The following is an 18,062-nucleotide window of genomic DNA, read 5'->3' on the forward strand; positions in this document are numbered from 1 at the left end:
TATTTACACTGCAGTTATGATTTAGGCCTTATTCCCCACAATTATATGATGGGTTAACCCTTATAACTAATTTCTCCATCATCACTACAAACAACTTCTTGCTTTTTACTTTGTTTTAATGGCAGGATGGTAATGGAGACCAACTCTCTAGCCAGCAGCCAGATTTTCTAGCATCAGTCACCCTGAACAGTGAAACAAACAGGTTTCTTTACAGCAAATAGCTTTGTCCTTTGTTTTAGCAAAGGCACATCCACAAGGAACCTTAATCTCAAGACAAGCCACCGTACCAACAAGACCACCTGATTCGCACAATCCCTTCAAAAACTGCAGTCTCCTTATGTAATTTCCGCTTATACCAATCGCAGACATAGCACAGATAGTAAAATTTAATAACTGTTGGCAGTTAATTACCAGTTAGTTTGCAGTTGGCTTACAGTTGCATATCTTTTTCAGTTAGTTTGCTGTTCACGGTTGTTTAGAAAAAAAAAAAGTTGGTAGCTGGCAACAATTAGCAATTAGTTGCAATTGTAATAGTTAGAAAACACCTTCCCTGGCAGCCATTGACACTTTTCAAATTAGATGGTTACTAGTGGCAATTTATAATAAATTTTGTATTATAACAGTGATTCACAATAGTAGCGATAACAGTGGTAGTGATAATGGTCATGGTAACACTTCTAGCAATAGTAGTAAAGTATGATTTTATAGTCTTTAGTCAGAAATTGGATATGACTGGTTAGTTGTTATCGTTTGTATTTAGTGGAAATAGCAGCAGTCGGCTACGATTAGACGTTTATAACTGTCCAACAATTGTCATGGTCATATACTGGCTCACTTCCGCTATATTACCTTGTACCGCTCGCGGATGGCAACTCTTCAAGACTTTTGATGGAGATATAATATGCTAATTTGTAGCAATTTATAGTGGTAGAGGCCGTGATAGCTTTAATAGTAGTAACACTAATAGCAATTAGCGATAGTTAGTAGTCTTTAGAGTTTATATTCAGATAAAGATAGATATAGCTGTGGTTAGTTGCAAGTGTTAGATGTAACATGCCAACAATCTTTAAGTGTTTACATTTTGTACACCCCTTGCAACTCACAGCCACAAAGGCTATGCAGATATTCTATGCAACACTGATAGATGTACAGGATAAAAAGGAATTGCTTACAGTGCTACGAACAGAAAAGTATAATTTGTTAAGTTACAAACAGGCGTTTTGCTCACACATATATTTTAAGCCTAGAAACCTGGCAAAATGACTGGCACTGTTTGTCTGCACATAGGTAATTTAGGCAGAGTTTCTGTTACACAAATGCTGATGTCACCTGAAGCGGTAAATGGGAACGAGTCCAATCTGAAATTAAGAGTTGGAAGACCATGAAAATCACGCATGTGAACATTTCATTTCCTACAGTTGTGTTCAAATGCCAGCTAGTATATCAAACTAATCTATTGGCTATTTTATGTACTGAATTGGTTACTCCAGTATGCTATATGCAAACGTCTGGACGCCATCAACGTATTCAGAGTACGGACTCATGGTAGTTTTCTTCATTCAGTATCCCTGCCTCACAAAGGCTTGTAGGGCAAACCCTGATATAGGAACACAACAGCCAGGGAGGGAGCATAGAACAATGCGTGGGCCAAGCCCCCACATCTGCATATAGGACACATGGTTTCTCTACACTTACTCCCGAGTATAAAGGAGCATATAAATATAAGTTTAAAAAAACAAACACACATCCTCTAAGTAATGCCTATACTTGTACTGTAGATGTTGACAAATTATTTAACTCAGAAGCCCTTAGTTTTCACAAGTTGTTTATTTCAAATTATATTCTCTGTACAGCACTTGCATCAATAAACAGCCTTTATACAAGTCATGCTGGATGTAATAGTAGCACCTTATTTGCTCAATCCACGCTGCCTCCATCACACATAAAAGAAAAATAGGCAAGTTTCTCTAATTGACAGAATTATAATATAAAAAAAGACAACCAAGATGCATGACATTTTAGAATTTCAAAGGTGAAACAGTTTAGCAGAGGCATTTGCCTGGAGCAAAAACTAGATTAAAATACTGAATCTAAAATACTGCCTACCATTCAGTGGCCATAAAACTTCATGCGTGTACAATTGGGTCACAGTTTAAATGAATTCTATGAAGACGATAAATTGCATTTAGTGCAGGAGCAGCACTAATGAAAACCTATGAATATGAAGAAATAACAGGGGATTAAGTGTAATCCTGGGTGTAGCAGACTATAGTCCTGTATTTATCCGGTTGTATTTCCTGCATTTAAAATCTAGCCAAGTACTCCTTAAATGCAACTGAATTGTACAATGTATTTCTTTCTAAAAATCAAAAAGGGCACTTTTATAAAGCCACCATCAGTATAAAAGATATTTATCATGGGCTATAGATCTTAAGCATTCTGGCAAAAGGAGATCTCCAGGCATTTTGTTTAAAAAAAACCAAAACACAAGGCCCACACCCCCAACTAGATTACCACAGAGCAGAGGGTCCTGTCCCAGCAACACCCACTGTTTGCCAGGCACCCGCATACAGCGGAAACCTGTCTGCTCTACTCTCCACAATCAGCTTTCCTGACGCACTGCAGCCATGCAAGCAAAGTCTCCACAGTTTTACTAGTTTAACGTTGTTTAAAATAAATATTGTTTTCCTTTAGGACACAAGAGGCGCAAACAAAATAACAGGCAGTCAGGATCAGGCACAGTCAGCACATAACTTTTGTAAAGATTTGATTGTGAAATATTTACAGAAGTGGTTCGACTTTTTGGGCAAGAACAAAAAAAGGGGTTTTCAAACAATTCCATTTACATTTTTTTTTTTTAAATGAAGGTAATACTTCACTTTTTATTTTACATGTTGTTATGATTCTCCAATATTTTATCGTTTAAACATACAGGTGTGCATTAACAGTAGATTACAGATGTTAGTGAAAGGGATGTGCATAGGGACAGCTTTAGAACAGTAAGTTTGACCAGAGTAAGAAGGAAAGCGTTTTGTTTTTTTACGAAGCTTGTGTGCACAGGGTCACTACCCAATAACTGCATGCAACATCATGGATAGAAGAAAGCAGAGCAAGTCCCACTTGGTTCTGACTGTGCTGAATACTTGCTCTGTCGTCTTCCACAGATATGAAGACTGCTATGTACATAGGCTCCAAGTATGGGTACGCAGCCAAGTACAATACTCACAAATATTTTTTATCTTGTGCTTCTCCTCTATAGTATTTAAAAGACGAAATAACAATTTTTTCATATAATGATGGAAAATAATTTTGAATTCCACATTTGTTTTTAGTAATGTAACAGTTGTAAAATGTTTATTTTAAAATAACAAAAAATCCCACAAAGTTAGAAAAACAGGAAACCAAACTAAATAAGAATGAGAAATACATTTACTGGCATATGAAGCAATGTTCAACGTAATCTGTACAAAAAGGGTTATAGCTAGAAATGCTTAATTTTCATTTGTTGCACATCATCCATATATATGTTGTAGAGGTTAGTACATCAGATAATCCTGAGCATTTGATGTGAGACACAGAATTGTAGATGTATATACAAGACACAACAAAGCCTATTAAGTGGTGGTATCACAGCAGTGCGTGAAGTATGCATTTTTCCCAGGTTGAGAATGCAAAAGTTACACTGAACAGGTGATGTGGCAACACATGGAGGCAAATTTATGAAGCTGTCGGTTTGATAAATTAGAGATGTTGCCTGTAACAACCAGATTCTACCTATTTAGTACATTCTACAAAATGACAGCTAGAATCTGATTGGTTGCTATAGGCAACATATCCACTTTTTCAAACCCACAGCTTGATAAATCTACCCCATGAGGAGGAAGAAACAATGCTCCTCCCTTCAAATGCTAGTAATTCAGCTCAAGGATGCTACATTTCCTCCTCATTTCAGGTTGTCAGCTCCTATGAACATTGCAGTGGTGTAGCTAGGAAAGTATTGAGGAATCTGCAGTTTATTGGCAATAAAAATGCTTTTTTAGAAAGATGGATGCAAATTTTCTTACATCCCTCCAGGATACACATATACCAATTGGAGCAATTCTACAAGCAGAAAGCCAGTATTCGGCATTAAACAGCTTACAACAAAACACACCTTGGTGTGGAACATGGCTCCTATACCCACAGCCAGCATTATGGCTGGAAGCCATGCCACTAACTATGCCTACATATTATGTATAGACATGGTCAGTGGATGTGGCAACATTAATATTGGGCGTGCTACAACACCCATATAGCTGGTTCTTATGGCTGCTGACAAATATTATAGGAATAGGCTAGTGACAGCAGTGAATGGAAATATAGAAGGTTTTTTGTTTGTTTTTTTAGCAATTATATATTCTAAGTGACCAAGGGCTTAGAAATAGAAAATAATACAACATGGAAATTGCCAGAAGTAATTACCATCCATTTCACTTTCAGCAGACTGTTTTGTCATTTATCAATCACATTTCAATGATCTGACCTAAATAATTAGCATTATATAGACATCTAACACTGTGCAGCAATCCAAACAATTTGTAAGTTAAGACACTCAACAGCAGAAAGTGGTTATTCTTCCATCCTTCATAAGACGTTCTACATGTAATAACACACAAAAAAAAAGTCTTGACCTTTTGCTTTCTTTATATAACAAAATAAATGACCTTTCCAGAATTTTACTACATGAAGAAAATTATTTATTAAACTCGGTTAAATGTTCTTTTTGTCATCTTGATCACATAGTGCAAACTTTTGCCTCAGAACCTCTGAAATAAGATTGATAGGATCATCTTCTTTGTGTAAACACTGGTTTCTGTTAGACCTGTGGGGGATAAAAGCAAAAAAAAGCTGAGCAGTTAGAAAATGTAAAACACTATTTATAACAGATGGTATTATGTACCTTTGTAACCCATCAGTTTTGCTAAACTTAGGTTAACACTGAAAATAAAGTGGTAAACTGGGAACTTGTAAGTTTCTGAAGCCCCATGGGATGCTCAGTGCAGCTGTTTTTTACACGGGGCTCCTCCATTTCTTACAAACTGCTACGAGGCCCCTCCCCTCAGGGTTGGGAGCAATTGAGTGGGAGGATCAATCACAAACCACAATGTGCAGTGTATTATTGGTCCTCTCATTGACACCCTTCTATGCTATTTAAAGATGGTTCGCTAGATTGATTTCACTGATCATGTACAGTGAAAGGGAGGAGACACCTTAGGAAAATATTTCCCTAGGTCAGTGTTGGCTAACCTGTGACACTCCAGGTGTTGTGAAGCTACAAGTCCCAGCATGCTTTGCCAATATATAGCAGCTTATTGCTAGAAAGGTATACTGGGACTTGTAGTTTCACAACACCTGGAGTGTCACAGGTTAGCAAACACTGCCCTAGGTGGTAGTGCTTGCTTTGAGTTGGGTTGTAAATGTTCCATTTGGCTCTGAGTGGTTTTGCCCCTACCCTTCGAAATGGCATTCATAGATATGCCAGAAGTGTGTAAGATATTAAAGGAAAACATAAAATAAACAAAGTCCCACACTAGTGAATTTTGGTGCAAGATATGGTCTATCCATTCTGTAATTTAGAGAATTTACTCATAGAATTTTACCAATCTCTGTTAACTTTCATCTTGTGAATATCCTTCAATATTCCCATCATATCTGCAAAACTGTTGGACTTCGAGAGGCAGAGGGAATCCTCATCATCAGACATGTTGGCCTCTATTTGCCGCTGGTGACTAAAGGAAGACTCCATTAGCGAAGCAGATGAGTATTCAGACACATCCAGCTCATCCTCTTCAGTAATGTCACTAATTACAAACGAGGTGGTCGATTGGAAAGAAGGAGCAAACTCAGGAAACAATGCATTTTGGTTCACATTTCCAGGTAAAGAATCTGTTGAACATGGAGATGCTGGAAGAAACAAACCGGTGAAAGTAAATTCCTAGTATCAGAATACTTTTAGATTAATTGCCAGTTTTACTCATGCGTAAGGTGAGCCCAGTAATGGAGAAAATATACATACACCTTGAACAAAATATATGACTGAGAATTTTAGTTATACACATACAATTAACAACAGAAAAATAAAACTTTATTAACATGTCTAAAATGAACACAGACAGGATCTCTGGTCTTACTAAGCAACTACCTTAGCTAAAAAGCATCTTCCACATACAGATGGAAAACTTTACTCCAGCGTATGGATCACCAATAACAAAGAAATGTACAGTGCACGCGTTGTGGTGCACCAAAAAATGTACACTAAAGTTTGTGTCATAGGAATGCTTTTAAGATGGAGTCAGAAAAGCAATTCTCACTTAGCAGAAAAACATTGACGGAATGTTCAGAATTTCACAGCATTTTTCGATTGGACTAGAAAATTCAGCATGAAATGCTTTACATATTATTTGAGCAGTTTCCTCAGCATATTTTGACATCAAAAGTTATTATATTTATACAGCATCTACATTATGCAACATTTTACAGAAAATATCATTTACATCAGTCCCTGCCCCCATAGTTTACTATCTATATTTTTTCCCATACACGTGCCAGAGTTAAAAATAAAGTCAAAGTGATGACATACAATGGAGTTTATGGAGGTTCCCATTGAAGGTGGGGCCAGAAAATAAATGTTGAGGGCCACCAGCTGGATTGCTCTGGTGTATGATATAAATTAGAAGGTAGCTCATGGTAAAGGTTTGTCAGTACCTTGATGAAGTCCTTATCGATCAGTTAAAGACAACTGTATAACAGGCGTTACACTTTAGTTGCTGGTTCTGAACAATGTATTTTAGCACTTACAAACGCCATGTTTTGAAGCTTGTGTTTTTCCAATAGCTACATAAAGTGGAAACAACAAACCATGCCAATATCTGTACAGTACCTGTATCTACAGCAACTATTCTAGCGATCTGGCTTCTTAGAAGACTCAGCTCATCTTGCAGATCTGTAGATCTGTTTAAGGACATGCCCGATTTCTTTAAACAAAACATTTTTTCTTCCTTCAGTTTTAGATTGGGGACGGAGGAATTTCTCTGCATAACTAAAAGAGGACTTGGTCTCCATTTATGTTTCAGTGGTCTTGCGTCACTCCTAATACACAAAGAGGAAGCAAAATAAATGGTATTAATACTGTACAATCCTCATACATGAAGTGCTCCTTCCTGAACTTATTCCACAGCAAATTCAACCCTGGAACACAAAAAGATAGTGATATTTTCCTTAACATTGTATAGCAATCTCTGCAATGTTTTACAATAGGGTACAGGCTAAAGGACGAATTGTCTTGTTTAGCGATTATGTAAACAAAGACAGATGAGGCAAAAGCAAAAAGTGGTTCATACACTTGGCAAAAATGAAAAAACAAACACAACCGATTAAACATGACATTAACACTACACATGGTAGATATCCAACTAGCTGTATGCAATACATCATGCAGGAAGCATGAAATGTGTAAATAAGTGGGAGAAGGAACTTGTCAGTTCACATGAAATACACCAATATTACCAAAAAAATAATAACACAGGTGGTAACATCAAATTGTTGCACTGCCTTCACATGTGAAATTATGTAAGAGCAACTAAAGCATTTTATATTGCAATATGAAAACAGAGATCTAGATCAGTCAAGCAGAACAAAAAAAAAAAAAAAGTATACTTTTCAACAAGGTAGAAACATAAAACAGTGTAAGTCTTTGTGTGTGCTCACGTAGCTGCAGCTATATTTGGTCCAGTAACAGAGTGTGTAATTTGTTTAGTGTATGTATTACAGAAATGTGAGTGCCAATAAGGTGAATATGTAGGTCTTTGATCTAAAAACCTAGTAAGGGGTGCAAACTGGGGAAACACTTAAACCTCACAAACGCTCCATACAAAGGTGGTGGTAATCCATGGTAATGCAAAGTTACCTACAGTATAGATTACATGCAAATGTCCACAACAGATAAACATTAAAAGAAACTTAGTCCAGACGTTACCTTGTTGTGCGCAGCAAATTTAAAGTTGACAAAGGGGTGCATCCTAGCCAAACTCTATATGTTTTAAAATAACTTCAGTATTTTTGGGTGTGCATCTCTCACTCTCTGTAATATTAATATATATTTATATTATGTGCTACTCTTACATCGCAGAATGGTTTGTCCTTGGTGATACTACAGATTTAAGTTGAAGAAACAGCTGGGATATATCTCTGATCCTATAGAAGATATTAGAAAGCCAGGAGAACACTGAAATACTTGGAAGGATAGTCTCAAATGTGCTTGTATTGCACCATAATATGCTGATTATGGTCAAACAAACAATTCTGTTGATATTTGATAGAAACAAGAAATAAATACCTGACTCGTGCATATGTTTCATCATCATCTGCAGCAATCCACTTAATATCAGCTAATGAGGGAACCATTGGTGCATCAGTGAAATATAGATCAGAAGTACTCGGTAGCGCCTAAAAGAGAAAAAAATACCATGTACTCAAAGAACATTTAACTGCATAGATGTTGCAGAAGATAAGGTGTTGAAGCTTAAATAAGAGCCTCCATTTCACACAGCCCCGGCCGAAAATCAGGTGGAGGGGGAGAGCTGAAGGACCAATTAGAACCAGCAATAGATTGCAGCTTGCGATTGGTCCTCACACATCCCTCGGTTATTTAAAATTGGTTATCATTCATTTACCAGTTCTAGAATACAGAACCAGCAGAGCCCCGGGATAAAACAAATAGGAGTATGTAAAAATCTGTTACAGGGGAAATAAAATGCTTGTAAAAATGAATTTAAATCATTAAACAGGTTAAAATCAGTGGTAAAATTTTAACTCTACATGAAACATTGCTTTCATAATTGCAGACTTTTAAAGCAGCAGAACTCTGTACTTTACCTATTGCTCCTAGGTGTCTCCTTAATTTGGGAATAGCAAACTTTTGAGTGATATAGCTTCAGTGTTTACAACCAACAGTGTACAAGTGGTTTTTAAAGTATTAATCAGATAACAAGATCTGGAATAAACTGCTTTCAGTAAAGTCTGGTACATGTGCAATCTATTGGGATGGGTTTCAAACGTCAGTGCAGGAAGTTATTGGAAGAGTGTTTGAAATCCCAGTGACTGCAGGAAATGGGGCAGCAGGGACAGTGGTCAATATAGTTATTCCCCAACAGTTCAAAGGGTTTTCAAGGGAAACCACAGTAAGTAGAGAAGGAGGAGATCCATTAAATACAAAGTGTTTCTAACCAATACAAGTATCCCTGTCCTAAATCTTATCTTGTATATTGTAAAAATGACAGTAAGAACAGCTGTTTAAGGGCTGGTGTATTCCAAAATGCAATTTGTCACACAGATGCAATTATAAGTTTTCTTATTAAAAAGCCTAGATTTATAAAATAAGGTATTTTAATTGGTTTCATTAAAGGCCAATATAACTAAATATTTGTTGATTCTTTATTAAGAAGTGCAAAAGAATGTTCTAAATATTCTAATACAAAATACATAAATCTAAGATTAAGATCGTACAACAGAACTTTACCTCAAAGCAGGCTCTAGCACAGGGCTTCAGGGGCAGATGGGATCCAATTTTCCTAACAAGACTACGCGAGGAACCACATGGCTTGTTCTCCCACACTGGAACAGTCTGAAATACAGATAAGCACAAACACAAGACCGCCTCATTTAATATTCACAAATTATTTAGTAAATACACAAATAACCAGTGGTCGAAGTGGAAATTTTGAAGTGGCAGTATGAAAACTTTAATGGGAATGTAAATGAATGAGATTTGATAGTTTTACAATGAAGGCAGTAGTAATGGCACACCCCCACTTCGACCATTGCACATAACTAAACCTTTATTAAACCATAGAACAGTATAAAGTATTTTTACTTTCCTAAAGAAGAATTTTCTGAAGAAGAGATGTTCACAGAGTGTCTGTTCAGTTTCTCTCAATGCTGCCCCCCCCCCCCCCAAAAAAAAAAGCATGTTAAATGACACACGCTGGTCACATAAAACAGGTGAAATGTATGTGTACAGAATAACCAGTTACACTAGGTCCCCATGTGGAGGTTGAAAGCTTTCAGTAATTTAAACCTACTGGAGCACAGAGACAACTGCAAAACACACAATACCATGAGCATACTCAGGAGAAGGAAACAGAACATACAAACTCCACAGAGATTGTGCTGTGGATGGAATCAAACCCATGGCCCCAGCTATGTCAGGCAGTAATGCTAACCTCTGTGCCATCTGCTGCCCACCTATGAATATATGTTCCGCCAAAAAGTAACAGTACAAAAAAAAAAAAAAAAACCATCAACATTAGGTATGAGAGACATTATTTTATGTGTCGGTTTAATGATGGATCCAAAACTTTCTGAAAGTTTGGGTAATGGCCCATGGTCCTCTAGTAAGGAGTTGGAAGTGTAAGATGCGACTGAATCTGCATAAGAAAGTATTTGTGCACATTTGCAGTGTGCGCACAGTGGGGAAATGTATATTTTTGCTAGCAAATAGCCTTTCAAAAATACGGCATTTCCTAGCACCATGTTCGATATATACACCTCTCCCTGACATCACAATGAGGATGGTGCACACAAAGCAATGTCAGATATAGATATACTACAAATGTTATGATAGTGTTGGGTGCCTTTATACCAGGTATACAGATTAACAGGTTTTATACATTGTACCCAAGGGAGGGAGGATGCATTATCCTGGCGTACTATACAAAATGACCTCCTTTAAGGAATGATTGGGTGAAACCACAAGCATTGAAGTTGAGGGGTATAAAAGGAACTTGTATGGTTTACTAAAATGTGCCCAGCAGCATTTTAGAAGACGAGTACGATAATCTTGTGAGCGGCAGTGACCTGTTCAGCCGTATGTTATGTTAGTGAGGACAATGCTGCAAGTGACAGATGTACTTTATGACATGAGGAGGGAAATGGAGAAACGCTGGGAACCCAAGAGCTAGATTGTGGAAACAGCAAGGATTCCAACAGCACAGAGCAGAGGAGTGAGGTCCTGTTAAATGCATGCAATAATATTTTGGTATAAAAGGTTATTTTTTTATGAAACAGTTATTAATACATCAATTTTTTTTTACTATTACTTTGATTTTGCCTTCACCCACATCCAGAATAAAAAGCAAAACTTTATTTATTGTATTGGCATCATACTCCCTATTTACAACACTGTTTATTAATTTAGATAGATAGACATTGAGAAAGTAGGCTTTGCTGATTGGTGGAGAGTCTCTAAATAATAGAAATGTCCTCTGTATATGGCACTATAGGATAAAAGACTTAAGTCTCTTGACAGACTTTCAAATATCTTAAATCTGCAAAATGCTCTAAGTTCCTAACATACTCTGTTCAAATGTGGTGGAATGGCTAACAAAAATGTTTAGGTTATTTTTAACAACGTTAATATGTTTGCAGTGAAATAAAAGTGTAAACAAGGTGCCTGCACTGGGATTTTACAGCAGTTAATATGGGCACAAATATCACCTGCTGCACAGGTAGCATTGAAGCTATGCAATGCCCCAGAGGATAGTATCTGTGTTTGCTTAACATTTGTATCACAAATTGTTTTTAAAAATATTACTTTGATTTACTAGAGTTTTCCATGATATTGCAGAGGTCATGCATTCCATTTGCTGCATTGGGTTTTGGAGTGTTGCTGGCTGACATGGTTAGATTTTGGTAGGTCAATTTCATCACATTGACTGACTATTGTACTATGCACAAGCTCATCATGCCAGGTTAAAAAAAAAAAAAAAAAAATTGATAAAAAAAATATCCAATTCAGTATGATGGAAACCCATCTCAAGCAATTCTTGGCATCACACGTTAAGTCAAGCTACAACTGTTCTGGTTGTCTAACATTTGTGCTGAGCCCATGATGGAGCCCCTTGTCATTTACAGTTGAGATGCTGCCCAAACTAAACAGATTCCTTCCCTCTCTGTCCAACCCCTCCTCCCCCTCCCACCACTTCCCAAGTCTAGTCAGATTTGTCTATAATTTTACCACTAAGTTGCTGTAGGTCCTGGGTGCCTCTCTGCAGATACACAGTTAATTCTGGCAGTAGTCTAGTTTAGAACCAGGGCGAAGATTGGGTGACTGAATGGAGTAGGAGTTGCTGGTGGTGCCCAAACCCTTCTCTAAAATATATAGGAGGAGTATATGCCCAGTTGCATGCATCTCAACATGTATCCAGCTCTACAACACCAACATATGCAAAAGGTTTACATCAAGAGTAACAAGTGTGTATAATTACACAATTAGCCAATCAGAAGCGATTAGATAATGCTGCTGATCCTCATCAGTGCACCAGCCCCCCACAGGCGTATAAACATCTGCATCCAGGTCTACCCAAGTTGCATTTATGAGAACACGCCAAACTGTACACACCCTGCGCATGCCCACCCCTTCAGTGTGTAAGATGCAACCAAATATACATATGGACACAGATGTACACATTTTTTTGAGTGCATGTATAATATGGAAATGTGTATTTTATGCATACAAATTGGCAGACCAATACAATCACGTTGACTAAATTGGCGTATACATTGCAAAGTGTGTCATCCAAAAAAAGACCAAAACCAGACATTATCCAAACAGCAAGTATAAGATCCTATAATGATACATATATGGTGAAGGAAGTGTGTATGGCCAGTTGTTATACCAGCACCTGCATAGTTTGTACCTGTTCAGTTTGGTAGTCCAGAAAAACAACTGTTCTGATATTTCAGCAAATGGTCAAAATGATCAGATTAGAATGTGTGTGAACTGTATTACTCTTGTATAGGCATTTCAATATTTATCCATACTCAGTTTGTTGATTTTGGAATATTTCAATTCTTCATCTTCTGTACAGCAGCACCAAATTAACTGCCCCTTAGTCCCTGTAAACTAGAAGATCCGGAGATATCTCTGCGGAGTTGTAGTTTAGCAATTATCATCATTGTTTATGTATATAGCACTAATATTACGCAGTGCTGCACAGATAATATATAGTCATTCACACTAGTCACTGTCTCATTGGAGCTTACAATCAAAATTCCACAACACACACACGTCCATTTTGTCAGAAGCCAATCTATCAGTACATTTTTGAACTCTGAGAGGAAACCTACACAAACTCTATGAGAACACAAACTCCAAACAGATGAGTTCGACTACAACCCAAGACCCCAGCAATACTAACCACCTTGTCAAAATACAAACCCTATTTAAGCAGCCACCTCCATTTGAGATGCATACTACATGTACTCATTATGCAGTTAAAGGATAGCCCCAGCTCCACACAATACATAAGCTGACATTACCCTCTCTCAGCTAATAGAATTGTGGGATTACATGCAATGGATCCTTGCAATTCATACAAACTGCTGATCACATTTGTAATAGGTATATTTCATTACATCCTGTATAAAATAAGTGTGAATTATGTTCTAAAAACAGCATAAACTATAGCAACCAATATGAAAGAAATAAAAAGATCTAACATATTATAGATAAAACACAACCACATCCCCAAACAATCAATACAGCAAAGAGATGCAAATGCACAAGTTACCATAACCTACATGCCGATTGTACTTAGGTTTACTCAAAAAAAAATATATAAAAATCAAGGAAGAGTTGAAGAAGACATCCTCACTCCTACTACTATGACCAATGTAATCTAAAATTGTATTGGGTCAATTAATATCTAAGACAGCAGAGTGAAACAAAAAACAGTATGGGGTTGGCACAGAAGGTAACAAACAGACTACTTCCAACAAGGCTTCTTATTTGGCCAGCTTCTTTTTCAGAAAAGTTTATTTTTAAAGGATTAAATCAAGTTGGGTCACTAATTTCACATCAGATTAACACTAAAGGGTCCATTATACAAACTGCAATAGTATTTAGCCTGACCAAACAAGGTTTTGGGCATAAAATCAGAGGGAAAGTGGGCAAAGTCACCATATTTTATCATTTTGAATAAGTAGCTGTAGTTTTGCTATGGTTGATTTTTTTAAATTACAACAAAAAAATCCCATATCACTTTGTCCAAAATAAAATAGACTATATACAACATAAAGAGGTAAAATGGACCAATAGGAACGAAACTTCACATCATAAAACCCAATTCTCCTCCAAACTCTCCACAAAAACTACTGCATAACTTCACAAATGAGAATAATTATATACATTAAAGAAACATGACATCCTCTAACACAATACTCTGCATTACACCCCGTCACCAATCTATAATACTACCCACACACCCTTTACAGTCAGGAAATGAAAACAAACTTTAAATGTATGTAAACCTTACTTTAAAAAAAAAAAAAAAAAAAAAAGGGGGGTTTTCCTCGAAATCTAATAGTGAAAGAACAGGATAGATAGCAAAGAAGCGAGAGACTGCTAGATGTTAGCTACCACCTAGGGATGTCTCAACCCCTGCCAGAGTCTATCCCAGCTCGCAGCATCCATCCGCCCCGCTCCATTTCCCAAACATTGTGCAGAATACTATCCATCACCTCACTACAAGGAAGTTTTTTTTCCCTAATGGACACTAAACGGTACATTCCATGTGTAAAATCTAACAACTGCGCCAACTAAAAAACGAGTGCTTAACTCAAAATCTCCACACCAAGTCAGGTTAACTAAGTCTCGAATGACATGGAAGGCCCAAAGTGTGGGACACTCCCTAGAATACTGAAGCAGGAAGTCATCCATTGTCTACACCTCCCCATAACATTTCTCCCGTGGACAACCACGATCATCAACACCTCAGTTTAAGGTTCCCCTTAACGTAGAGCCTCCAGTGAAATGCAAGCAAAGTGAGATCTCAACTCTGGAGGAATCCGCTTGGAATAACCAAAGACAGACCCTTCGACCAAATATCACATGGGCAATCCTTTAGTAACAGGGATACATCAAAGTGAGTATGCAAAATCCTCCTCTCCAACACACTCCTAGAGGAGTTTTTTGTATGCAGAGGATGTGGTCCTGACCGGCCAAGCAGAGGCGAAATTCATTCCCTCTGAGACGCCAGACATATTTCAGGGATAGATTGCTCACTTCGAAAGCCCTGTGACATTCTGGAAATCAATCTGTCCTGATTGACAGCTAACCTCCAAAGTTGGGGGTGAGAGCTATATGAAAAAGGTTTAAAATCTTCTGCCTTAGACAATATTGTGTTCATTTTCTCTTGGGAGACCTATCAAAGGTGAAATTGTGCCATCCTTTTACTCATCACACAACATATCTTAACTAGGAAGTTACTGATTCTGGTTTTATTTTCTACTTTATTTCTGAAACTTATTTGTGCAACTTATTCTGAATGTCTTGTTATTAACTGTTTTGCAATTAAGCCTTGGAAACATTTTTCGGATTAAATAAATTTAATCTAGCATATTCTCTGTGATTCTTTGTGAACTCACGAAGCCAAGTAAGGCTCATGCTACATATGTATGTGATTTAAGTGTGAAACATTAATAAGTGGTTTTGGAGAGCGCAAGGACGCCATAATAAATCCTTTGTTGTGGCAGAAAAGGTGTATTAATTGGTAAGTGACTAAGGTGACGCCAGTCACAGCCAGCTGTTCAGATTGCTGTATCTGAGCCAGGCTGGGCGTTGGTGACAGTCCAGATGGTACCTGCGAGCTGGTAGACACTGGCGGATGTTGAGACATCCCTAGGTAGTAGCTAACATCTGGCAGTTGGTCGATTTCTTTTTTTATCTATCCTGTTCTTTCACTATTAGATTTTGTGGAAATCCTTTTTTTTTTTTTTTAAAGCAAGGTTTACATACATTTAAAGTTTGTTTTCATTATCTGACTGTAAAGGGTGTGCGGATGGTATTATAGATAGGTGACAGGGTTGTTGTAATGCAGAGTTTTGTGTTAGAGGATGTCATGTTTCATTGATCAAAATGCTATCTGTGCCCATTTTGCACCTGATTTCATGCCCAAAACAGTGCTGGGCCAGGCAAAAGACCAGTGTTTTCTATGTAACTGACCACCCTGTGTTGATTCCCACTATCAAATTGGTGGCCCAACGTCATTTAACCCTTGCAAAACTACAGCTACTTATTCAAATGATAAAATTTGGTGACTTTGCCCCCTGAGTTCATGCCCGAAACCTTGTTGGTTCAGGCTAAATACTATTGCAGTTTGTATAAGGGACACTCTTTAGTGTTAATCTGATGTGAAATCAGTGATCCAACTTGATTTAATCCTTTAAAAATAAGCTTTTCTGAAAAAGAAACTGGTCAAATAAGAAGCTAACTTCAGCCTCATCTACTTCCACCATAATGACCTCTGTGTGACAAATATTTGTAGGACATCAGGAGCCAAGCTAGTCTAAACAAAACACCTGACAATAAATTATACCTTAGGGCATTATAATAAAACGTAACGTCAAACTAAACGGCACTCAGTCACTAAAAGTCTGATTTTGATGGAAAATTTCCATAACACAAACCATGATGAATAGTCATAGCCACTCAAACATGAAGGTTATAGGCAAAGACAAAAATCAAATAAACAGAAAAACACACATTAAACACTGCAGTTTTGTCAAATAGTATATTAGAAATTACTCAAATACTTTTCATATATATGCATTCTATTGCACACGCCAAAAACGAAGTACTCATCATGCCTAGAAGCATATTAGTACTGAATTAGAGCCAGGACTGCAGAGAAGACTATAATACATTATATACCTGTTCGATATTCATATAAGGCCATAAAAAGCAAAGATAATTTATCAACTACGGTGAAATGGTTTATAATGGCTTTAATAACTAAAGCCATGGACCTTGCAACAGTGTCATACACGTCGGTGAATGTGTCATGTCATGACTATGTTAGTTATCGGATCTAGGCTGTGCTGCTTAATGCTCTGTGCAATGTTATTTGCTTGCAGGATGTACTTAATGAAGAGGTAGATACAGATTCATAGACTCCCCCGGCCTCTTATTACCCCTCCCTTACCTTGGGTCTCTTCCTCCTGCCACTTCTCCGCCCCTCCGCGTTCTCGGGGGTCCCGCAGGCCTCAGTGCCATCACATCCAAGATCCAATGAGGCCATGGTGGGGAGAGCTGTTCCAACCGTGCCAGGGACACAGCGACCTCACCGCGCTGAGGTGCTGCGCAGCGTTCACAGCCCTATCCAAGCTCCGTTATACCGGCAGCGTACACACAAACAATAGAGGCCTCTGGGATGGGAGTATCGGCTCAACCAGTCAGAGGCCGGTGATCCACAACACAGCCAATGGCAGGAGGGAAGGTATAGACGCAAACATCAGTGGGCCGGGTAGTGGCTTTACATCATAGCCATTTATGGACTGAGGGGGGAGTGCAGATTTCCAGCCAATGGGGAAGGAGGTCTGTGCATACGAGTGTAAGTAGAGGGACGTTACATTGTTGTGAAGGGATGACATTGTGGAAAAATACATCTAAACTACTGACGGCATAAGTAAAGATATGCCGGGGGAAAAGCAGAACTTCTGGAAGGCGGTTTCCAAATCTTGGTTTCAGAAAAAAAACATACTGCAATAATAATAATAATATAGATAGGAAAGTACGATGGTTTTAAGTGTAATAACATGTCAAATAAAACACGAAGCATAAACTACAATAAAAACCCCACATTAATGTTAATCGCCTTTAAATAAATTGTTCCTGACCATCTTATTAAAATAATATAATATGACATATCTGAACCTTCTTAATAAATCCACACCCTTTAATCATTACTATTTGATTTTTTGATGTTTCTACACCACAGGTAGCCTGTCAAGTTTTCTTCTGACACATCCCAAACTAATCACTGCTGATACTCAGGGCTGCTATCAGAAACTGTGGGGCCCAGTACTAATTAATCTGGCGGGGCCTCCCCCTCCCCATACATGTGCCCCCCTCCCCATACATGTGCACCCCTCCATCTTCGCCATACATGCGCCCCCTATCCCTCATCACAGTACATTCCCCCCACTCCCTCATCACAGTAAATGTTCTCCTCCCCCCAAAGTAAATG

At 37.9% G+C, this 18,062-nt stretch overlaps 1 protein-coding gene across 1 annotated transcript; it reads right to left on the minus strand.

Moving 5' to 3' along the window:
- Positions 1-1,808: 1,808 nt before the first annotated feature.
- On the minus strand, positions 1,809-17,287 carry MTFR1L (mitochondrial fission regulator 1 like). Its single transcript, XM_075195341.1, has 6 exons — positions 17,019-17,287; positions 9,557-9,661; positions 8,375-8,484; positions 6,920-7,128; positions 5,640-5,943; positions 1,809-4,861 (listed from the first exon to the last, which is right to left on the minus strand). The coding sequence occupies exons 1-6, from the start codon at positions 17,112-17,114 to the stop codon at positions 4,750-4,752; spliced, it is 936 nt and encodes a 311-aa protein (XP_075051442.1). The 5' UTR covers positions 17,115-17,287; the 3' UTR covers positions 1,809-4,749.
- Positions 17,288-18,062: the final 775 nt, after the last annotated feature.

The sequence above is a fragment of the Mixophyes fleayi genome, chromosome 2 (genome assembly GCF_038048845.1).
Source record: "Mixophyes fleayi isolate aMixFle1 chromosome 2, aMixFle1.hap1, whole genome shotgun sequence".
Taxonomy (NCBI): domain Eukaryota; kingdom Metazoa; phylum Chordata; class Amphibia; order Anura; family Limnodynastidae; genus Mixophyes; species Mixophyes fleayi.

Excerpts from the sequence above, each read along its gene's own strand:
- MTFR1L (XM_075195341.1), bottom strand. The coding sequence starts at position 17,114 with ATGGCCTCATTGGATCTTGGATGTGATGGCACTGAGGCCTGCGGGACC. Across the intron at positions 8,485-9,556 it reads GTGCTAGAGCCTGCTTTGAG|GCGCTACCGAGTACTTCTGA; the intron begins GTAAAGTTCTGT and ends TTTCTCTTTTAG. Across the intron at positions 7,129-8,374 it reads GAAACATATGCACGAGTCAG|GAGTGACGCAAGACCACTGA; the intron begins GTATTTATTTCT and ends TTTGTGTATTAG.